We start from the raw sequence: 24899 nt of genomic DNA on the forward strand, positions 1-24899 counted from the left end.
TGGTGGGCAAAGAATAGTGCTGGTAGGGGAGTTTTTTTTTTTTACTGGGGGAGGGGGGATTAAGCATTCAGATTAGTGCTTGATTTTTATTTTTTTAATTTTTTTTGGGGGGGGGGGTTTGCTGACACATAATGCTCATAGATCTTGGGAGGGGGGTGCAGTTTGGTATGTTTGCCTGGGCTCTAGATGACCTTGTCCCGACATAAAGATGATGTCACTGCTACTTTCAAATGTGCTTGCAAAAACATTTGGCGGCTCTTGTGAAAGATTTTTTTTTAAATCTACCTAGAGTGACCATGCCCCTGATAGACCTTATTCAGGTACTTTCTGATAACGACTTAAAGACCAAGCCTTTTCAGGCACTTTTTGTATACAAAGAAAAAAATCTGTATTTTTTGCTAGAAAATTACTTACAACTCCCCAACATTATCTACATTTTTTTAGCAGAGACCCTAGAGAATTAAATGGCGATTGCTGGAGTTTATTTTTTTTGTTACACGGTATTTGGGCAACAGCTTTTCAAATGCAATTTTTTTTTTTTTTAAAAGCACACTTTAATGGATTTTAATGTAAAAAAAAAAAACAATATAACCTAATTTTTGGTAAAATATAAAAGATGATGTTACGCCAAGTAAATTATGTCACGCTTTAAAATTGCACACGCTTGTGGAATGGCGACAAACTACGATACTTCCATAGGCGACGCTTTAAAATTGTTTAGTTTATCAGTTTACAGAGGAGGTTTAGTGCTAGAATCATTGCTCTTGTTTTAACGTTCATGGCGACACTTCCCATGTGGGGTGCGAACACCGTTTACATACATCGCTGCTGCTAACAAGAAAGGAGAGATGGGGGCACTTTAATATCTATTTTTTTTTTTTTTTTTACACTGTCCCTTTTAAAAACAATTTTATTACTTTTATTCCTATTACAAGGAATGAAAAACTCCTTTGTAATAGAAGGGATGACAGGTCCTCTTTATGAAGAGATCTGGCATCTATAAGACCTCAAATCTCTCCTCTACCTTTAAAAGCAAAAGATCAAAACATTTTTTTTTTCATCTTTTGCTTAAAAAAAAAAAAAAGAATTGTTTACTTCCGCACTAGACCGGAAGTGACATCATGACGTTGCTCTGGTCCTCCAAAATCATAGAGGTGATCAGAGATGATCTGGTCTCTGTTCACCTCTATGGACAGCCGTGGGAATTGGTAAAAGCGGTAAGCCCAAGAAACACCGCCGAGCGCTGGGGGAGGGGGGTCAGCGACCCCTCTTGCTGCTCCTGAAAGTGATCCAGCGACTAATTAGCTCTTCAGAACTCTTCCATGAGAAAACCAATCACCTACTGAAAAAAAACTATCGGGGCTATGGCTGATAACAGCTATAACCCTGGTAAACCACTTGCAAGCCCAATGTATATATACGTGTAGCACACTCTAGTATGCTACTCGTGGTAGATTAGGTAAAACATATTCTGGCTCATGTTTAAACCCTGTGAGTCTTAATCTGGGCCAAGGTTATTAGAGTACAGGGCAGCCTGACTCATACAGACAGTTCTCTTGTGTCTCACCCTGGTTCTGGAAAGTTGGAGAACATTCTGGAAGCTAGAAGGTGAAGGCTAGGAGGGTTGTTCTACACATTTAGGGGAGCTTAGTCAATCCCCTGGAGGTGGGCCTGGTAGGGGACTAAGTGAGCCCTTGGTCGAGTGGAAGATGGCGATGCAGTGCTGAGGAGGCTGTCATTGGCCCTTGAAGCAAACCCCCAAGTCTAAGGGGGTGGGTGCTCTGCCTCTGGACAGGGCTAGCCTGGGAGGATCCTGACAACAGAAGAAGCTTGGAGGGAGTCTTTCCTGAGAGGCAGCGTGAGCAAGGAGGACAATGGGAGTACTACAGCATGGTGCAGGGATCTACAAGGGGAGAGACTGGCATAGGTAGCAGGTCTCTCTGGAATATAATGGTGTCTTCTATAGCCCTGTCCTGGGAGATCTCCAGAGAGTCAGTCAGGTAGACCGGTGAAGAGAGTCAGTCGGGTACACTGGTAAAGAGGTAGCCAGGTGGGCTAGCATTTCCTGCAGTGGTAGAGCTAGGATCAGTGTCTACAAAAAGGGGAGTTGGGGGTACTGCAGGATGCAGTTCACATCACATTGTGCTACGTTCAAAGGGACTGAGAGTTCCTAGCCTGTGCTGTATTGGGATGTTGCTGAACTAACTCAGACTGTTAGCTACTAAGGAAGAATCAATTGGGGTTGTACATAACAAGGAAGTTGTCCCTGGTTTTGCCAGTACATTCGCACATGGCAATTATCAATTTTTTTATTTCTGGAAAAAAAAGTTTTATGTATATATTTTTCAAATTTTACTTCACTAACTTAACTATTGTTTTCTGATCAATCGCATATATTTCAGATTAAAAAAACATTGAACTAAAGGCTGCAATGAAACAAAATAGGTAAAAAACCAAGGGGGGTGAATACTTTTGCAAGGCACTGTATAAAGTCTTTTAGATTGCCCTCTAGTAGATATCTATGTTTCATTACACTAACCCATCCTTGCCTCCTACACACAAGGTTGAAGTAAGTTTGTAAAGGCCCATACACGCGATCAGACTTTTTGACAACAAACATGCAAATTAGCTGTTTTAAGGCATTATCCAACCGTGTGTAGGACAAACTTTTTCGGTTTTCGCCTGACTTTTGTTGGCTGTGCGAACGGACAAACACTTTGGCAACAAAAGTCAGATGGAGCAAAGTCCAATGGTGTGTACAGAAAACCATAGGACTTTTGTACAAAGTACAAACACGCATGCTCAGAACCAATGAAAAAGATCAGACAAAAATACAGACGCTACCAAAGGTGGCGGTAAAGAGCAGAAAAGCCACCTGATTTGGTGAAAGTTGGCTGAAAAAGTTCTGCCGTGTGTATGCAATACAAGTTCACGGCCGACATCCTTTGTACAAAAATCCACGGGAAAGTTTGTAAAAAGTTTTCACAGACATTTTTAACTAAACCTTACTCGTTAAAATGTTGCAACTCTGGTGACATCATAGTCAATTTCTTTTTTTCTTGCGAATGTAAAAGTGTGCGCTTGCAATTTAGAAGGCATTAAGTGCACATTTTATGGAATTTCGTTTTAAAAGCACATTTTATTGCTGATTCTTCATCAATAAGTTTTAGGTGTTAATTTGGATATTTAAAGTAAAATTTAATTCTAAAAATAAACAAATGCTAAAAGGTAGGGATTTTGCAAGACAATTGCAAAAAAATTGGTAGGGAAAAGAGAGGTTTCAGTAGAAGAGCCATGCAAAGTCTCTTCTGCCAAAAGATGTCTACTCTTTTCCCAACCTTTTCTTTAATTAATACATTTTTTTATTTTTTCTTTATTTTCATTTTATTTTTATTTTTAATTTAGATTTTTTATTTATTTAGCTTTGTTAATTTAATTTTTTCCTTTCATTTTACATGTGTCATGCAAAGTATACTTAGCCCAGGTGACAAGATGTACAGGAGTTACATCAGCTAGAATGCACTGAAGTTTATGTCATCAGTGCTCACCAAAGGTCTAAAGAAGATCACAGCAGGACCTTAAAGAATTGGTAGTGGAGATGGCGGTGGTGGGGGACGTGCATCATAAGCTGTAAATTTGCTGTGCATACTTGCAGATTACGCAAAAACTTGTACCCCACCAACAAAGTTTACTTCCAATTTAAGTGCAAATTTAAAAACAGCCTAAAGAAGCCAAGGAACAGTAAAGAGATAAAGGCCATCAATGTCAATCAGGGTGAGGTCAAGCAGTAACCCCCTTGACAGAGGCTGAACTCACAGTCGGTTCTTAGATAGAGGACCACACAACAGATGGAAGACCAACCTGCAAATAAACCATTGGCAAGGCAAGATATTGATAGTCAGGTTCTTGGTTATAACCAAAAGTGTAACCCCCGGTTCCAAAGTATTGATGGTTCCAACCTAAATTCCAAAAAACACAGAAATTCCTCTGAATTGTACTTGAAGAAATGGCATTTTCCATTGGTGGTTATTAGCCCACTGAACACCGATGAAGCTTCCTCTTTAACACTGTTGACCATTGACCTGCGCTTCTCCTCCATTTATAATCCCAGTAAACTGGTGTTGGTTACACCTTTAGTCAATGAGTCTGCAGTAGGCTGGAAAAATATCGTTCCACTTCTGTACCACCTTAGTTTTAAGCATCTTCAGTTCAAATTAGTCTCCAAATATTTGTCAATTTATATAGTTAAACTCATTGTTACATAAACCAGCTAACAACAATGATGTAATTTGGTTATAGTGAGCACGGGCTTTGAAGTAGCGGAGTGCCAGGAACAAAATATAGCGCTATGCCGCTGATCCGCAACATGTCAAGCTTATGTCAGCTAATACTTTTGAAGGGTAACGTGTAAACAAGGGACCGGAGACTGGGAGAGAGGCGGCTTGGCCCAGGGGTCACAGCAACATAGGGGGATCGTGCCAGCCTAATTCGCTCAACCAACTGTGATTGGCAACACGCCCAGGACGCTGCATTGTCTGTGATGGGTGCATATGAAAAGAGAATGACATATGGGCTCTACACAAAACCATACCTGGACAAGCCTTGTGAAAAAACAGTGCATAAACAACATGGGTGAATGAACTGTGTAGAAATAGATAATGTTGGGTATAGTGCCCTCTAGCTTAAACTCAGATTAGTTCAACGGTGGTTAAATGCTCTTTTGTGTTTTAGCAATAATAAGGAATGATCGGGTGTCAAGGGTATCCCCCCCCCCATTTCCTGTTGCCCCAATGCCAGGACAGGAAGTGAGGGAAAATTTACCCAACAGAGACACAGACAGCAATAAAAACCAGGGCTTTATTCCTTCCAAATGTCATTCTAAATTTTAAATAACTCTTAGCACACTGTGATATTAAAGTCTCCTTGGTCTCTGGTCTCCCTGGATTTACACAATGATGTCTACAAAGCAGTGGTGTATCAAATCTTCTTTGGGCCTCAATGTAAAATATTAGTCCCCTGTCCCTTTCTTTTAACATCTCTTCAATTCATATAAAAATTTCACCAGTGGTGGAACTACCTGGGTCGCAAAGGTTGGACTTGTGACAGGGCTGTGTCGGGGGGGGCCCTAGGGGGGTTGATGGCCGCAGGGCTCTGAGCTGTGAGTATCTCTCTCATACATCCTCATACAGCCCAGAGCCTGCACTGACAGTTCCCCTTCTTCACATGAATAGGAAAGGAGAGAGACAATCTGCTCCTTCTCCTCCTGCCCCTTTCCTCCATGCAGACAAAGGTGGTATCCAAAGAAAGAGTCTTCTAGCTAATAAACTCATCAAGATGATGCTACCATTTCTTCTATGAGAAGGAGACAAGGCTTCTTATAGTGCAAGGAACCATGAGGAAGCTTAGACAAGCTACAAAATGTCTTCAACATTACATAACAAGCTCAGTTGGATGTAACTAACTACTACCGGATATAATGAACCATGAAATTGACTGTCCTTAGCCAGATAGATAGACAGATAGATAGATATCTATCACCAGTAAGAGGTTAGGTGGAAGGTTAGGGTGAGGATGAAGGATCAACATTTGGGTTGACGGGTACGGGTTAGATTTGAGTTAATTTTGTGGATAGGGGATAGGTTGTAGTTTAGTATTTAGGTGGAAATGTAGTTTGGTTGAGGACTAAGGATTAGTGGTAGGTTTAAAGTTGGGGCGGCAGATGGGATTAGGATTTTAAGTTATTGGTTAGGTTGAATGCTAGGGTTTGGGTAAAGGGTAGTGTTGAGGGATAAGGTTAAGTTAAAGGTTAGGGGTTGGGCTGAGGTTTAGTGTTTTAAAATGGAATAAGGCCTGGTTCACACTAATGCGAATTCAGATGCAACTTGAGTCGCACAGAATTGCAAGACAATGACATGTAAATCACATTATTTTCAATGGTGTCAGTTCACATCAATGCGACTCAACATGGAGCAATTTTAGAAAAGGTTTCTGTACTACTTTGATGCAATTCCAGCGTGATTTTGGCCCCATAGAATATGTAGACTTAGAGTAGCATCCAAGTAGCATTACATAACCACACTGAAAGTCAGATCAAAATCACATTGCAGCAGTTAGAACCTAGCATAAGAGTTAGGTTGACATTTAAAGCGGGAGTCCACCGGGACTCTGCGTTTTTTTTTTTTTTTAAAGCCAGCAGCTACAAATACTGCAGCTGCTGACTTTTAAAATAGTGACACTTACCTGTCCAGCGTGCCCGCGATGTCGGCACCCGAAGCCGATCGCTAGGTCGTCTGTCGGGTCCTGCCGCCGCCATCTTGGGTATGGGAATCAGGAAATGGAGCCTTTCGGCTTCATTTCCCGGTTCCCTACTGCGCATGTGCGAATTGCGCTGCGCAATAAGGACGCTCCCCGCTGCCTCTGGGAGCTGTGTGTTTCCCAGCAGGCAGCGGGGCACTTGCGGGAAGGGGCGGGCACTTGCGGAAAGGGGCGTAAGTTACGCCCCTTTCCGCAGAGAGCTGTCCCGGAAGTGGGTGCAGTTACCTGGATTATCCAGGTAACTGCACCCCCCTCCCCCCTGAAAGGTGCCGATTGTGGCACCGGAGGGGGGGAGGGTTCCGATGAGCGGAAGGTCCACTTTAGGGTGGACCTCCGCTTTAAGGCATCTCCTTCCTTAGCGCCAAATGGCTTCTGTAGGCACTAGGTAGTATCCTAGGCTAGAAGACCTAAACTCTTAGATCTACTTTAAAATTGTATGTGCCATCCTCCTAGTTAGGCTGCCAGGTAAATGCAGTTTTTGCCTCCTGCTGTAGCCAGAGGAGCAATGATTGTTCATTTTGGTCGGCTTATAGGCATGTAGTGATCTAGGGTCCGACCCTCTGGTCCTGTGTGCTATAAAAGGGGCAAGGACTGAGACCCAGGGGAGCTCACACACAGAGAGAGGATCTTTACACAGAGAGAGAGAGAGAGGAAGACTAAAAAAACCTTCAGGTTTACCAAAACCATGTAGTGCAAGGGCCTGCCTGATTTCATACAAATTTAAACTCCTAAAGTTTGACTTCATATTATATGGTTTTAGTAAATCTGAAGGAAAAACTCAAAAGAAAAACTGATAGTGTGTATGGGGCTTAACACATAGTCTGTATGGGAGGAAAGACACAGACAGCCAGCAAGATGTAGAAGGATTGCTGGAACCTGCAGTCCTTCCTGAAGATACCATTCCTGGCCTCTGCCAAGTATGGGCTCTGCCAAAGAGGGACTAGGAATGCTAGGGAAATTTCTTCATTTTATTTCAAACTGTTAACTGCAATTGCCATCATGTTGATTTATTCCTTAGGTAAAGCTTTTGAAATGTTGCCATTACCTAGTCTGAAGTTTCTGAAGGGGTTCAAAGTAAGTAACCGGCCTGAATATTAAGGAGGGCCCTAGGGGAGCTGTGCCCAGAAGGTGGCTGTGAGTGCTGTTAAATAGTTTGGTACCCTGAGAGGATTGTCTCTTTTCCCCCTGTGGGGATTGATCAATGAGCCAAGGAGGGGATGTCTGCCCCTTCAGCCCTAGGGCTGGATGCCAAGCTACTTACAAGATGCTGAACCTATGGACTGATCCTGTTCCAGGGTTTTTTTAAGTAGAACCTCCTATCTGTTGTACAAGCTGCTACATGGTCCCTAATTGTGAATCTGAAGACTGTTCCAGTTTTACTGTGTTGCTTTACAAATATCTCACAGTCCACTGCTGTAAAGTGAAAAGAAACTGTTCTGCAATTGTGTAAACTGCCCTCTGACACCTTTGTCCCAGCATTTTGGAGTATCCTGCCCCACCCTTGATCCCCTCCCTATTTTAATATAAAAATAATAATAAATAATGAGTATTAATTAAATACAGAAAAAGTCAAACCCGTAGACCGGGGATATGCAATTAGTGGACCTCCAGCTGTTGCAAAACTACAAGTCCCATCATGCCTCTGCCTCTGAGTGTAATGCTTGTGGCTGTGAAAGCCTCGCTATGCCTCATGGGACTTGTAGTTCTGCAACAGCTGGAGGTCCGCTAATTGCATATCCCTGCCGTAGACTGATCAATGAGCCAGAGTGTATAAACAGTCGCTGTGTGCCTGGCTGCCTCTGTCCTATAGTTTAGGACCTGGTAACATATGCGGCCCTTACGGGGTCCCACTACATGTATATATTGATTGAAAGCTGTGAGCATGTCACCAGAGCATACTGATCAGCAAAACTGTAAATCTATCAATATTTATCTTTCATTCGCTGGAAAATAAGAGCAATACTATGATCAGCAGTTTGATTGTTACTCTAGTTTTTATAAATGAGGCCTGTCATCTAGCAATATAAATATCCTACCCATGTACACTACACGGCAAACTGTTTGTAGACACCTGACCATCGCACCTATATGAACTTGTTGGATATCCCATTCCTAAAACATGGGCATTAGATTGGAGTAGCCCCAACCCCTTGTGGCTATAACTTCAATATTTTTGGGAAGGATTGCCACAAGAGTGCTTTGGGGAATTTCTACCCATTTCGACAAAACAGCATTTATAAGGACAGGTACTTACTTATTTTGATAAGAAGACCTGGCCTGCAATGGGGGTTCCAATTTTCCCAAAAGGGTTGTAATGGGTTAAGGCCCGTCCAGTACATGGAGGCTCTGTGCAGACCACTAGAGTTCTTCCACACCAAACTGGACAAACCATGTCTTCATGGAGTTGGCTTCGTGCACAAGGTCTCATTCATGCTGGAACAAAAAAAGGCCTTCCCCAAACTGTTGCTACAAAGGTGAAAGCAAACAATTGTTTAAAATGTCTTTGTATGCCGGAGCATATGCAATGTACTGGAAACATCTTAACTCAATTATCTGGAGGGGTATCCGCATGCATTTGGCCATATAGAGTAGCTTAAATGCTCATAGAGCAAAAAAAACACATCGACATAATATTTAAAATATTTTTTACATACAATCAATGCATACATTCAGTAGATAGCTAAGAAATGTACACATTTCATGCTAAGCCAATCAGGAAAAATATAAATGTGCTGAGCTAGAAATGAGAAGTTGCTGAAATTTCTAAATATAACTGATTAGCACTAAACTTGAAAGGAGAGAAAAGCATCACATGAAAAGGCTACAAAGTAAATAAACCACAATAACCGACACGGTCATAGATCTGAGTCTTATGAAGTCAACTTTCTAATTAGCAGTAGGTAAAAGCCATCAAAGAGGTGTTCCAATTAGCAGTTACACATGTGAGTTTCAAAGCAATATCGTGCAACTAAAAAGGTTCCAAGGTCTGACAAACTGTTTGCAGGAGTATTAGTCAAGCATACACTGCAAAGTATGTTTTCATGGGAGGAGCGGCCATTGCTGACCGTTCCTTCGAAAATATTGGCTTATCTAATACTGTTGTCAGCAGTTTGATTTTTACTCTAGTTTTTATTATCCAGTCCTATCATTTAGAATACAATTATACTACCCAGGTAGATTATATGGCCAAACATTTGTAGACACTTGATCATCACACCTATATAAACTTGTTGGACATCTAAATGCCAAAACCATGGGCATTAGTTTGGAGTTGATCTGACTCCTTGTGGCTATAACAGCTTCAACCCCTCTGGAAAGAATGTTCACAAGATTTTGGAGTGCATCTTTGGGAACTTTTGCCCATTCCACCAAAACACCATTTGTGAGGTCAAGCATTTACTTATCTGGACAAGAAGTCAGAATCTCTGGCTTTTCATACTTTATTAAGACGCTGACCTAAAACAAATATGCAGATTAGGAAAGTCAGGGTCAAGTTAGGACTCCTTATCAAGTCAGGACTTTTTATCTGCTGTGACAGTGCAGGGCCTGCCACGGTGTGAGATTAGAGAATGGTTGGAAAAACGACACTGGATTTGCACGTTTTCAGCATGTGGGACTCTGGAGTATAGATTATGAGCGAAGAAAACTGTTTTTACAGATTTCACTGGATTTTTGTATTTTTGGATTGGGCTCTGTAGTTTGGTGATTTCAAAGTGTCTTGAGAAGAAAGAGATCTTAAACCCAGTGTCTGGGTTTCGTGGAAAACCAGCAGTGTGTGTGTGTCCACAGCCCTTATAATGATGGTCTGGTCAGAGCTCAGGACAGTTGCTGTCTTGTAGTGATGGGCGAACTTCCGACGGGACGTTTCGTGAACGCGAAACGCAAACGCGGCCGATAGTTCACGAACCGTAACGTTCGCGGCGGGCCCCATTGACTTCAATGGGAGGCGAACTTTACAAACCTACAGGTCATATTTGCAGCCACAAAATAATTACTAACTGTGCACACATAGTCTCACCACATGGCCAATGACATAACACATGTATGAGGTGAATCTGGGATCGACAACTACAAGCATTCTTATTTTATATGTGAAATTCTGAAACTTCAGGACTCATGAGGCAATGGAGGCGAGGGAAGGTCAGGGTAGGCAAAGAAGAGGGAGCAGGAGATGATCATCACCAGCACCGTGATATAGAGCACTGACACCTGCACCGTGATAGAGTGATCTGACACCAGCACCGTGATAGAGAGCACTGACATCAGCAGAAAAGGACCTCTGTGGACCTAATAGTAACAGCTAATGATTAAACTGACTGTCCCTCACTGCTACACACAGCTTCCTGTCTGTCCCTATTTAAACTGACAAAACACAGGCTGCTGCAACAATAACTTGAATAGCACTGCACTCAAAACTATATCCTTACTACTACACCATACCAGTCCTGAAAAGGACTTTTGTGGACCTAATAGTAACAGCTAATGATTAAACTGACTGTCCCTGCTACACACAGCGTCCTGTCCCTCCCTGCACTCACTAAAGACAGGCTGCTGGATTTACAAGCACAGCAGTTCACTCAACCCTATATACTGTACTACTCCTATACCATACCAGTCCTTAAAAGGACTTTTGTGCATCTAATAGCTAGCGATTTGTGTCACTGCAGTCTCTCCCTGCTCCACACAGCAACCTCTCCCTATATTGACAGTAGAAAGAATGTAAAATGGCCGCCGGATTGGGTCTATTTATAAGTTAGGGGGAATGTCCAAGTGTCCATGTGCTGTAATGTCTCAATTGGCTATCCTGTACCACATGATGGATGTGTCATCATTGGTCAAAGTTCTTTTACACAGTAAACACGTAAGTCTGCTGGGCGAACAGCGGCAATAGTCCGCAGATTGGGCGGACCGCGAACAGCCGAAATTCGCCACGAACCGACCGCCGGGCGAACAGTTCGGCCATCCCTACTGTCTTGTAGAGACAGATCCCTGTCAAGAGATTGGGTTGTTTCTATCAGAGACTGCATCCCTTGTGTGGGGGATGTTTGGCCCAAAGGACTGGAAAAGTCAGGACAGCTACACGGGCTTGGGAGACCAAGAGAGGGTCTAGGAGTGCCAGAAAGCTGAGGCAGCTAGCAGGTTCAGGGGGCTGGAGGAGGTCTGGAAGTCTCTAAAACACGGGGAGGGAGGAGGGCTGGAGAAACCTGTTTGGAGGGCAAGAGTGGGCCCATGCATCAAGGTACTGCAACCAAGGCTAAGTGAGTCTTAGGAGCCAGGTGGCTTAGTATTTGTTTTGTTTTTTCATTATTTGTGTTTGTTGGAGACAAACCCCTGCATGGAAAATCTGTGTGTAAGGACATTCTTTTTTTCTGTTTAATAAAATTGGACTACCAGACCCTTTAAAAATAGTTTGGACTGATGGGAACTCACTTCAAAAGTGCATCTGCCACGAGAGCTAAACATTCCCCATATCACACAGCATATGTGTTCATGGTTAGTGACTAAAAAAGTACAGAAACTAGAAAATTAAGGATAGGGCACCATCATCAATGGCTGCATCCGTATTTTTTACAGTTGTCTTTTAACGTGGATCCAAAAAAATAATAATTTTGTTATTACTTTGTATGTTTCTTCTTTAAACCCAGGCAAGTATCACTGGAAACACTGCATTTTTTATTTTATATTTATTCTAAATGTAAAATGTAAAATGTATTTAGTATTTTTGTGTTACCCACTCTTGTATGTATCGCTTACTTTAAAAATTGCCATATGATTTGGTTCAATAATTCTGAGTTATGAATAGTTATACCTCCCTGGCCAACCACTAGGAGATTTATTGTTGCCGGGAAGGGTAAAAATATCTGGGGGGAACCTTCTGGAAGCTCTTTTGCCTCAAAGGAATTTTCTGGGAAGGAGGTGTGCAGCTATTCTCTGATCTCCATGGTCTGCTTACTGGGAGGACCAGGGCCGTCTTTAATATAGATTGGACCCTGGGCAAAAATTTTCTTGGGCCCCCCCCCATGCAATTTCCCTCTCCACCTACTCTGAGACATACAATAAATAGTAGCTAGACTTAAAATCAGTTTTCTGTATCAGATCAGGCAGCAATTGCGATTGGTTGCCAGCAGTTACAGCATATCATTACTGCTTACTGACTAGTTGCTAGAAGTTACAGCACACATTACGGCTCACTGATTAGTTGCTGGAGTTTACAGCACATCACCTCCTCACAGCAGGGGAGCATGATATACATAGGAATTTATTTACATATCAATGCTGCCAGCCGCAGCTATTTACTCAGTATTGTCACCGCTATTTACATACGAATGCCGGTTATTTACATGTAAACACAGGGTTTGCAGGTGAGTCATCTGCACACAACAATAGGGCAGAGCTGGGCAGCATTAGTAGCAGCACTTCACACTGAGATATCAGGACACAGCACAGGAATAAAACTTCAAGGGACAAGGGAATTTAAACCTGGATATTTGGCAAGTATGAGGCAGCTGTTTTTGGGCCCCACAACAATGACAGGGCCCAGGGCAGCTGCCCCTTTTGCCCTGCCTTAAAGACGGCCCTGGGGAGGACATGTACTTGAAGAAAGAGAGCCTGAGTTTTGGGCTTGAAAGCTTGATCTGCTTTGCCACAGGGACTACCCATGAGGAATGGAGATGGAACCAGAGAGGCATTACATCTGCTGGAAGAATGTCTGGAGAAGCTGGGTACAAGCTTGGACATGGTAAGAAGTCTATTTCCTCGTCCAAGGAGTTCATGTGCTGTAAATGCTTTACAGTCAGAAGAATACAGCGTGTCGGCCTGGCTTAAAGTTCATTTTCTACAGTATATTAACTGTAAGTAGGATTCAAATTCTACATATGGTTCTTTGGGTATGCTGTGCCCTAATCCCTTTCTCCCCAGAGTTCATACTAAATAAACTTTGTCAACCCTTTCAAAAGTGACTGGAGACCAATTCTTCACACTCTTTAAAACATACAGGATCCAACCAAGAGATGAAATGTTACCCCACCAAGCCATTTGTGCTTCCCTGACTTCTTTCAAGGAGTGAGGGATGCTAGATCATTAAGAGCCAGAGTGGGAGCACAACAAGTATGGATGGCTGGGAGGCATGTAAGTATTTGGGCTTTATCAGCAGTGACTCCCCACAAATAATGCTAAATTAACCTTCCATGCTGAAATCATTGTCAAAAATAAGATTCTATCAACTTATAAATAGGAACAGACAAATTTTAAAATTACTTAACTCTGCCCAAGAGGCAATGGTGCCCTGGTCCCCTGGGCCTGGCTAGGCAATGAAGATTTAGAAGGATTGCTATTGTGCCTTAATTCTATATATGCCAAGCCAGCATTAAAGAGCTGTGGAAACTACATATGGTTTGAAATGAGTCATAGCTAAAATCAGAGAAGATGTGTAGGGCTAAGGAGATTGCAGTGTGGTTTACTGCTTATGGGGTTTTAGGGTAAAGTAAATCAAAAAGTTATGTTGCATTTTAAAGGTCATCTGTCAGGACTGATACAGTTCATGGGAGCTAACTATTGCAGTGAGTGGATGCTCTAGGGCTGTCCTCCATCCTTGGATCCCTACTTAGGAAAGATCTGAAAGAACTAGGCAGGTTGGCAGGTTGGGGGGTTCAAATGTCAGCAGCTGCACAGTTTTCTCTTTACCTGTGTCCCACTATGCCAGGGGTTCCTAAACTATGGCCCACAGGCCACATCCAGCCCACTATGAAATTTTATCCAGTCCGCAGCTAGGGTCAGTGGCGTATCCTGAGACTTAGCGCACAGACTTGGGATTCAGATCAGTTGGTCTCTGCTTCTGAGGACGCTGATATAAGAAGGGACTCGGCTAAGGACCCTTATATTAGGAGGGACTCTGATTGGAATACTGATGTAGGGGGGAATATAAAAAGAACCCTGATGTAAGGGGGGACTCTGATTTGGATTCTGATGTAAGGGGTACTCTGATGTGATGGGGGCTTCTAATGTGAAAGGGGGACTTTGACGTCAAGTGGGGGGGGGGCGCTCTCATGTGAAGGGGGGACTTCTGAGGTAAAATGAGGGCTCTGATGTGAAGGGGGGTGTCTGATATGAAGGAGGGACTTCTACTGCAGTGGGGGCTTTGGATGTGAAGAGGGCTGCTCTAATGTGAAGGAGGGATGTCTAATGTCATTGGAGAGTTGCCTCTGACATGAAGGGGGACCCTGAAGTGAAATGGGACTCTGATGTGAAGTAGGAGCTCTTATGTGAAGTAAGAACTCTGAGGTGATGGGGAGGATTCTGGTGTGATGGGGGGGCTTCTGATGTGAACGTAGAACTCTAATATGAAGGGGAGGGGGTGCTCTAATGTGAAGGCAGGACATCTTATGTAATGGTAGGGGGACTTCTGATCGTGTTTATTTACTCATTAAATTGTATTAATTAATTTCTAAAACTGATTTTTCTTTCTGCTTGTGAATATTTTAAACATGTAGGATGTGGCCCTTGTAGTGAAAGGTTTGTAGACTTCTGCAATAAGCCATGAAGCAAGAATGTATGTGACACCTAATGTGCCCTACAACAAAGCTCCCATAATCATTCCCCAACAGCTTCCTTCAGTCATACTCACATTTCTCTGGGTTCTTCAGCACAAAAACCTGAGTCCCTTTTCCCTTTCCTGTGGTTATGGGGAGGGGTGTGTGTATTATCACCAAGCACACGTACAGTCCATTGTCTCCAGGCATCGAATTCCTTATTGTCAAATTGCTGGTGCCTTCCCAATCTGTTTCCAGGCTCACTCTGGGGTCCTCAAGTTCAGTTATGTTGCTCCCATTGGTTCCCTGTTTCGATGTGAAGCCGTAGACACTGACATTATTCCAGAACCACATGAAGGTGACGGCTGTAGGCTTTGGAGATCTCTGGTCAAAGGTGCATTTAAGGTTAAGTTGAGTTTGTTCGTGAACAGGGAGGATCTCCGGAAACTGGGTGACATTCCATGGTGTCACAAAACCTGGAAAAGAAATACCAGTGTAAGATTATTTTGGTCCCCATGATCTGCAGGCCACTTCAAGCTGATTTAAGTTACAGCTGGCAAGAACACCCTATACCAGTGAATGTGAACCTTGGCACTCCACGTTTTGGAACTACATTTCCCATGATGCTCAGCTACATTTCAGAGTGCATGAACACCATGGGAAATGTAGTTCCAAAACATCTGGGGTTCCAAGGTTCGCCATCACTGCCCTATACCCGGCACCCGCTTCTACATCCATATTTTTGTATATTACCAGATGCTTTTCTAAAGTTATATTCAGCTTGTTTTCACAAATTTTCTGCTGAGTTTTAGCCATGTTATCCTGTAGTGACCAGCATAAAGCTTGTGCCAGCTGATGGTCATCTTTTCACATTACAGCTCAGGACTTGCTGTAGCGCACACCACACCTGTCCTATAACAAAGCACTTAAAAAGACTGCCGAACATTTTGATTGTGCTTAATCATTGGGTTTGTCTGTCTGCTCATGCCCTGGATTCTGCTTTGCCTGACTTTGACTTTGATCTGATGGTTTAATGCCCTGGATTTAGGGTTGCCACCTCATCCCTTTAAACCTGAACACATGTTAATTACACTGTTCCGTGGCTGATTAAGGTGGTAATTAAACTCACTTGGTGCCTTATCTGCATTAAATTAGCCTCAGAATCTGTGTAATCCATATGTGTTCAGGTTTAGGTTCGGGGCTCACACTGGTGCGACATGACACTTGTCCTACTTTGGATCCGGCTTTGCCCTGCGACTTGAAGTCAGAGACCAGTCCGACTTCAATGAACGTGGATACAACGTGGATCCCCGCCAATACCAGGCACTGTTTTTTGGTATGAATTTTGAGGGGGAACTTCACGCCAAATTCTAAATAAAAAACCGGCATGGATTCCCCCTCCAAGACCACCAGGTCCTTTGTTTTGGTATGGATTTTGGGGGGAACCCCACGCCGTAGGGGGTTCTCCTTAAAATCCATATCAGACCAAAGGGCCTGGTATGCTTTTGGAGGGGGAACCCATGCCGTTTTTTTAATTTAAAATTTGGTGTAGAGTTCCCCCTCAAGACCATCAGAGCACAAGTCACATGCCAAAGTCGGATCAGGTAAGACGGCGATCCGACTTTGATCTGACTTCAGTGATATTCAATGGGCTTAAGTAGGATCAAAGTCGGACCAAAGTAGTGCAGGGAGCATTTTCAAAGTTGGACCGACTTGTGTCGGACCAGTTAAGATGGCTCCCATAGGGAAACATTGATTTTCACATGTCATGCGACATGAGTTCCCAATGTTGGAGTGTTGTCGCATCAGTGTGAACCTGGCCTAAAGGGATGAGGTGGCAACTCTACAAGGATTACACTTGTGAATGACTTGACTATGTTCGTACTCAGCTTTCTAAGGCCGCGTACACACGGGCGGACTGTTCGCCCAACTTTGTTTGTCAAACAATCCGACAAACAGTCCGCTCAAAATTTGCATGAACGGACTTGACCGCACACGATGAACGAACAGTCCGCTGAAAGTGTGCGCGATGACGTGAACGGCACATACGACGGGATGAGAAATACGACGTCCAATACACTGCAATGCAACCTTCGCCGTGTAAATCCTTTCTGAGCATGCGCGAAACTTAGTTTGTCGAACAAGCCTACACACAAGCGGACTGTCTTACGGAAATTCCGAAAAACTTTGTTCGTCAGACTGTCCGCTGAAACTGTCCGCTGAAGCCCACACACGAGCGGACTGTCCGCTGAAACACTGTTCAGCGGACAAAGTTGGGCGAACAGTCCGCCCGTGTGTACGCGCCCTTAGGCTTATCCTGATCATAAGCCTTTTATTTCGTTTTACTTTGTTGGTATATATTTCTTCCTTCCTAGCCAAATGAGCATTTAACCCATGCCTTATGTGCATGTGTATGTCTGGTGGGGCCAGACTCTTAGTAAGGAATGAGACTGCCATGCAAGACAGTCAGAGTGGTGAGTGATGGAACAGAATCAGTTCCAGGCAAATAATATTTTTAAAGCGGTGTTAAATCCAAAACCACACATGTAATATATCAATCAGTAGTGTAGTGTATGCATTAGTTTTCTTTTTTTTAAAGCTTTTTTTCTGAACAGTAACACACCTTGTGTATTAGAGTGCCTCCACTATGAATGAAGGAGCACAGGGGACACCTTTGGACAGCAGCATTGTCAGTCTGGGGGAAGGGGAGTGTTAGATGTACTAGCATATTTAAATATTACATTTAAAACATTATTCAAACTACTTTCTTTTTATTATATTTTCATTTCTTTCATACATATAATACAAATACAGCACCTCTCCAGAGGCTCATACATTTTAATCAAAGAAATACAGAAAAATAAACATTTTACCAAGCCATTTTTGCCTCCCCTCATCAGCTGACGGAGCCGGGCAAGCCCTCTATAGCTTGTAGTAAACCCATTGCTCTTTGCCCGTCCTCCCTCAGCTGGTGCTGGGAGCGATTCGTTGTGAAGCATATCAGGAGATGATCCCTTGAACAGGGATGGCAAACCAAAATGTATGTGCTGCACCTATCGTGTTTCCTTTACCACAGTTAGTACCGATTCCTTCTTTATAACCCTCCCTCCCCTTTAGCCCCTCCCACCTTCCCGTGCAACCCAAACTAAACTTTCCAATCTATCATGGTATTCGTTGTTTGAGTTTCAATAAAGATAGTGTTTATTCATTTCCTACTCTCTACCACCTATCTTCCCATTCCAGTCCTTGCCATATCCTGCTTTAGATCTCTCTCCTTGCTCTTTCTTGCAGAGTAGTCTCCCTTCACCTCTATAATGGGCACTCCATTTTATCCAGCCATGGCGTCCACATTTTTAAGAATTTATCCAATGTCTTCTGACTTGTAAATACCACTTTTTCCCTCCATACATTAGCATCCATCACCCTCCCCCATTCTTCCATTGTAGGGGGGGGCCTTACAGATTGCTAATTTTGAGCGATTAACTTTCGTGCTTGAAATAAGCGTCTTATTACAGCGATCTTGATATTTTTAGATATTTTTCCCAGAAGACATAATGTGGCATCCATCTCCAACTTGGTCCCGAAGGTACTATTAATTTCTTCAAGTATGTCGTTCCAATACCTAAATAGTTTTGGACACCTCCACATCAGATGGACCAAATCCCCTATTCCGTGACATCCTGGACATTCATCATCTACTCTATATCCATACCGGAAAAGTTTCTTTGGGGGTATAGTAAGCCCTATGTATCAAAATTAATTGTGACATGTCTGGGCTATTGTCCAATTCCAGGCTGAATGCCATTTCCCTTTCATTTCCATAACATACCAGTAAATAAACCAGACACCTTGTTTCATAGTTTCATAGTTAGTAAGGTTGAATAAAGACACCAGTCCATCCCGAGTGAGTGTCTACAATTGTCCCTATCCCTGTACATTGCACACTCACATCAGTCCCTACCCTCAAGTAGCCCACAATCCAAGGTCCCCATTCATATACTAGGGCCAATTTTGGACAGAAGCCAATTAACCTACCTACATGTCTTTGGATTGTGGGAGGAAACCGGAGTACCCAGAGGAAACCCACACAGGCACAGGGAGAACATGCAAACTCCAGGCAGGTGGTGTCGTGGTTGGGATGCGAACCAGCGACGCTTCCTACTGCTAGGTGAGAGTGCTAACCACTACACCACCCATTACACCTTGTTCTTTGGGTTTAAATGGCCATAGCAGCCTTTTATTAACAAAACATAACAGAAAACATTTTTAAAGCATTTAAAACATCCATAATCATCTGGTAACATAACTGCATAGGATTTTTGAAGGCACTATTGACTTCACTGTCTGTATCTGGCACCACCTTGCCTCTTTCCCGGCCCCTAGCCATGACTTACGCCAGCACAGGGACAATTAATTTGGCAAAACTCACCAGCCGATACAGCCACCTCCTACTTCTGCCCTCATTAGGGCAGGTCCACTCATCTCTGTGAGGGGCCCAGCCCATCGTCCTCCAAATAATGTTACCATCCCCCGCTTACAAATCCCTATGACCACTGCTAGCTGCTACGACATCCGAAGTGACCCTGTCACTAGAAACAAGCTAAAACAACAAACAAACTTATCCTTGACCTGCACAAAAAAAGGGGGCGGGTGGGCGGGGGAATGTCGTTGTTTGCTGTCCCAAGACGAATGATTTTAGAATCCCCACACCCTTCCTAGCAACCCCTAAGGACCACCCAACCCCACCCTGCTACACCCCACTATCCTCCAGTGATGTATCTCTCTTGAAGACCCTCCTTAAGTTCAGACCTCCTCTTACTGTACTTGAATAATTTTTAACCCCCACCTTACTGTAGCCAGGGGCAGATCCAGAGCCTAGTCTCGGGAGGGGCACTGCCAGAAAATACATTTTTTTGCAGGCAATTTATCGGAGAAATGGCTGGGGTTGGCGCTTCAATTCCGATTGAACAAAGTGCCATGCATGCTCAGATTAAATTCCTACACCAAAGCTATTGGCTACTAGCGTGAACGTAGTCCCGTCGTAACGAAATAACGTCATCACGTCGGATTTTCCGACAACTTTGTCCGATCGTGTGTATACAACAGTTTCAGACAAAATCCGTCGGACAAAATCCGATGGACAAAATCCGACGGATTTGGTTGTCGGAATCTCCGACCGTGTGTACAAGGGCTAAGCCTGTTTGACCCCCAGACTACAAAGCTGAGGGTCCACCAACTTTGGTTGTCGGAAACTCCGACCGTGTGTACAAGGGCTAAGCCTGTTTGACCCCCAGACTACAAAGCTGAGGGTCCACCAACTTTGGTTGTCGGAATCTCCGACCGTGTGTACAAGGGCTAAGCCTTTTTGACCCCCGGACTGCAAACTGAGGGTCCACCAACTTTGGTGAGTAGGGTCACAAGAGGGGAGATCATCTAATCAGAAACATTCATGCAGTGATATTGATTATCATTGGGAGCATTTGGCACATTTTCAGAACATTTTATATGGTCTATTGTGTGATCTTTTTGCACTGTATCCTATGTAGATATTGGAAGCACTTAGCACTTTATATTTTTTTTTATTTCACAGTGGGGGTTATTTATGAAAGGCAACTCCACTTTGCACTGCAAGTGCACTTGGAAGTGCAGTAGCTGTAAATCTAAAGGGTAGATCTGAAATGAGGGGAGGCTCTGCTGATTTTATCGTCCAATCACGTGCAAGCTAAAATGCTGTTTTTTATTTTCCTTGCATGCCCCCCTCGGATCTACAGCGACTTTACTTTAAAATGGATTTTCCTTTGGTAAATAACCCCTACTGTGAAATAAGAAAAAAATATAAAGTGCTAAGTGCTTCCAATATCTACATAGGATACAGTAGATATCATCCAATCATGTGCAAGCTAAAATGCTGTTTTTTATTTTCCATGCATATCCCCCTCCGATCTATAGCGACTTTACTTCCAAGTGCACATGCAGGGCAAAATGGATTTTCCTTTAGTAAATAACCCCCATTGTGTTATGTTAGCACTTTATTCTGCCAGCGCTGTTACCATTTATATACTATACTACTAAGGTTTTAGTCCCTTATTTAGTAACTTTGTAACAGCAGAGACGGTCTTTTTTTATATATTTTTATATATGTTTTGCATATATTCCTATATTTTTTCCATTAAGCGTGAGTTATAGTGTGGGTTTGATAAAGAAAAAAACAAACACAATAAATCAGCAGTGGTCATGTTGTCCCAGTTAAATTTTAATTGTGCAGTTTGTTCGCACAAATTAAAGTCAAACTCGAGCTCACACTGCGTTTACACAAGTAGTTACAGCAACAGTTTTTTTTTTTTTTTCTTTTAGGACAATGTTTTTTATATAATTATATAAAAGGTGATGATTTTCCATTGTAAGGTTAGCTTACAGATTTTCTGTAAAGGACTCCGGTACAGGGGGACCCGGGGGGGGGGGGGTCCATTGTAAGTTTATCTTACGGATTTTCTGTAAAGGTGAACTTACACTTTAAAGAGGAAGTAAAGGCACTTTAAAAAAAAAAATGCAACCTGCAAGGCAAAGGCATAATGAGCTACTAGCATACTAGCATTATGAATAACTTACCCGAGAACGAAGCCCCCGAAGCGGTCCTCCTCCTTTATGTTCACCGCTGCCATGTATCCCGGAGCGACTTCTGGGTCTCGCTGCTCCGGCACTGTGATTCGCTGGAGCCGCGATAACGTCACTCCCGTGCATGCGCACGGGAGCCGACACGAGCGGCATATCGCCACGATCTGCAGCGCGCTCAGTGCGCCTGCGCGCCGCTGTCTACGGCGCATGCGCCGTAGACAGCGGTGCCTGTCTTTTTGGAAATATCTCCTAAACCGTATAGGTTTAGGAGATATTTCTTGGACCTACAGGTAAGCCTTAATCTAGGCTTACCTGTAGTTCAAAGTGGTGTTTAAGGGTTTACAACCACTTTAAATACCCTTGTAAGGCCGCGTACACACGGGCGGATTGTCTGCCCAACTAAGTTCGTCAGACAATCCGACAGACAGTCCGTTCAACTTTTGAATGAACAGACTTGACCACACACGATGAACAGACAGTCCGCTGAAAGCTTGTGCGATGACGTGTACAGCACGTACGACGGGACTAGAAAAACGACGTCCAATACACTGCAATGCAACCTTCGGCCGTGTAAATCCTTTCTGAGCATGCGCCATACTTAGTCCGTCCAACTTGCCTACACACGAGCGGACTGTCCGCTGAAACCAAGTTTGGACGGACAAAACCAAGTTTGGACGGACAAAATTACGGAAATTCCGAAAGACTAAGTCCGTCAGACTGTCCGCTGAAAAAGTCAGCTGAAGCCCACACACGAGCGGATTGTCCGCTGAAACACGGTTCAGCGGACTAAGTTGGGCAGACAATCCGCCCGTGTGTACGCGGCCTCAGTGTTAAATGGTTTGTCTCATCCCTGTAACTGCAAGAAAGCTTGTTCTTTTGAAAGACAACAGACTTGCTGATCAGATCACCAAATGAAAATATAGGAAAGAAAGCCTAAAACGAATCAACTATGACATCTAAGAATTGCTAAGCTGCAATATAATAAATGCTTGGTTTTGGATTTAATACCACCTTAAGAAAGATAGCAGCCCCCATAACTCTCTTATGGCAGGTCCACTTTAACACAGAAAATGGCAAATAGCAAATATGTTACAACATTTCGAACAGATATATGGCCAAATTTTATTTCCCTTTAAGGCAACTTCCCCAAAAAATTCATCAAGTGGCTCATGACACTTGTCTCCATTTATAGTTGACATATAAATTTAGGGCGACGTGACCCTGTAATATAAGAAGCTGTTAGACAGTTCTGCTTCCAAGCATCCAGACATAACCAAAACATAGATTTTGGAAGGAGACACCCCTGTAAATGTTCCCCCCAAAAACCCCTTCCCTGGATTGTTTCACCTGTCAGAAGCAGGATAATGAGGGACACCGGTAGCATGACCTCCAGCTGCAGCCACTGCAAGCAAACTGAGGCACATTCTAAAGTGACATAATAAAAATAAGGTCACCCATCATGCCCCACCCTATAGACAAGAAAGCATCCGCCAGAAACACACTAAACGAAAAAAAAAAAAGGTAAAAAAAATTAACCCCTTTTTACCTGGTAGCTAAGTGTTTGGTCACTAGTTCCTGCTCAGCCTCCCCAGTACTGGATCCTGGTTTTAAATTCCACCCGAACATCCTCTGCATGGGGCTTCATGGAGACCTCTACCCCTGCCACATCCAAATTATCTTGTACATGTACATTTTGGAAGAACCAGTCCTGCTGATGTTGGACTTTACTGGCACTGGATGTGGACAAGAAGGCATGGCTTGCAGTCTCTGTTCTCACTCATCACAAAGGTGTTCTATTGGGTTGAGGTCAGGACTTTGTACAGGTAAATCAAGTTCCTCCACCCTAAACTCGCTCATGCTATCCATGTCTTTTTGGATTTTGCTTTGTGCACAGTCATGTTGGAATAGGAAGGGGTCATCTCCAAACTGTTCCCACAAATTTGGGAGCATGAAATTTTCCAAAATGTCTTGGTATTGCTGACGCCTTAAGAGTTCCCTTCACTGGAACTAAGGGGCAAAGCCCAACCCCTGAAAAACAACCCCACACCATAATCCCCCATCCACCAATTTATTTGGACCAGAGCGCAAAGGAGGAACTTGACTGACCTGCATAGAGTCCTGACCTCAACCCGATAGAACAACGTTTGGGATGAATTAGAGCGGAGATCTTCTAATCACATCAGTGTCTGACCTCACAAATGCGCTTCTGGAAGAATGGTCCCATAGACACACTCCTAAACCTTGTGGGCAGTCTTCCCAGAAGAGGTGAAGCTGTTATAGCTACAAAGGATGGGCCAACTCAATATTGAATCCTACAGACTAATGCCCTGTATACACGGTCTGACTTTCCGACGACAAAATCTGTCTGATTTTTTTCTGATGGATTTTGGCCCAAACTTGTCTTGCATACACACGGTCGCACAAAGTTGTCGGAAAATCTGATTGTTCAGACGCGGTGACGTACAATACGTACTATAAAGAGAGCAGTAGCCAATAGCTTTTGTCTCGTAACTTATTCTGAGCATGCATGGCACTTTGTCCGTGGGAATTGTGTACACATGATCAGAATTTAAACGATCGGATCTTGTTGTCGGAAAATCCGATTATGTTTGGGCTCCATCTGACTTTTTCCGTCAGACTTTCCAACACACAAAGTTTGAGAGCAGGATCTAAAATTTTCCGTCAACAAAATCCGATCGTTTAAATTCTGATCATGTGTACACAATTCCCACGGACAAACGATCGGATTTTGTTGACGGAAAATTTTAGATCCTGCTCTCAAACTTTGTGTGTTGGAAAGTCTGACGGAAAAAGTCAGATGGAGCCCAAACATAATCGGATTTTCCGACAACAAGATCCGATCGCACATTTTTCGCCAGATAGTTCAACCATGTGTACAGGGCATGCCATTAAAGTTAATGTGTGTGTATATAGGCAGGCGTTCCAATACTTTTGGTAACAGTGTATACCATATTGTGACATTATTGGTTTAAACAATTGACTAACGCATTGCTAACGATTTACTAACGCATTGAGCGTTATTTTTAAAAGGTTCTGAATAAAGGTTGATACTTTTTATGAATTGGACTCTGTCTCATGTGGGTGCCAGTAAAGTCCACCATCGGCAGGACTGGTTCTTGCAAATTGTACATGCCCTCTTAAAAAACTCAAAGATGAATTATTTGGCTGTATTTGGGGGTATTACAGTGGTAGGGACATTAGATTGTGAGCTCCTAATGCCTCGTACACACGATCAAACAATCCAGTGGAAAAGTCCAGCGGACTTCAATTCCCCCGTGTGTGGGCTCTGGCGGACTTTTTTTACCTGGACTCGCATTTCGGCGGACAATCCGGCCGTGTGTGTGCCAGTCCGCCGTACTTTTGAAATGAACTGACTTTTCCCGCCCGGAGAAAAGTCCGCTCATTCTGAGCGCATTTCCA

At 43.3% G+C, this 24899-nt stretch overlaps 1 protein-coding gene across 1 annotated transcript in view; it reads right to left on the minus strand.

Annotated features, from left to right (window-relative positions):
* The window catches only part of LOC143963786 (uncharacterized), a 48674-nt gene extending 25818 nt beyond the window's left edge, over nt 1–22856 (minus strand). Inside the window, exons 1-2 of the mRNA XM_077473517.1 lie at nt 22806–22856; nt 14939–15319 (exon numbers count right to left, since the gene is read on the minus strand). Of these exons, the coding sequence (XP_077329643.1) occupies nt 14939–15319; nt 22806–22842 (418 nt within the window). The 5' untranslated portion in view covers nt 22843–22856. The remainder of the gene's footprint in view (nt 1–14938; nt 15320–22805) is intronic.
* Nucleotides 22857–24899: the final 2043 nt, after the last annotated feature.

Source organism: Lithobates pipiens, unplaced genomic scaffold, assembly GCF_037356315.1.
Source record: "Lithobates pipiens isolate NorthernLeopardFrog02 unplaced genomic scaffold, aLitPip1_a1.2 Scaffold_8, whole genome shotgun sequence".
NCBI classification, from domain to species: domain Eukaryota; kingdom Metazoa; phylum Chordata; class Amphibia; order Anura; family Ranidae; genus Lithobates; species Lithobates pipiens.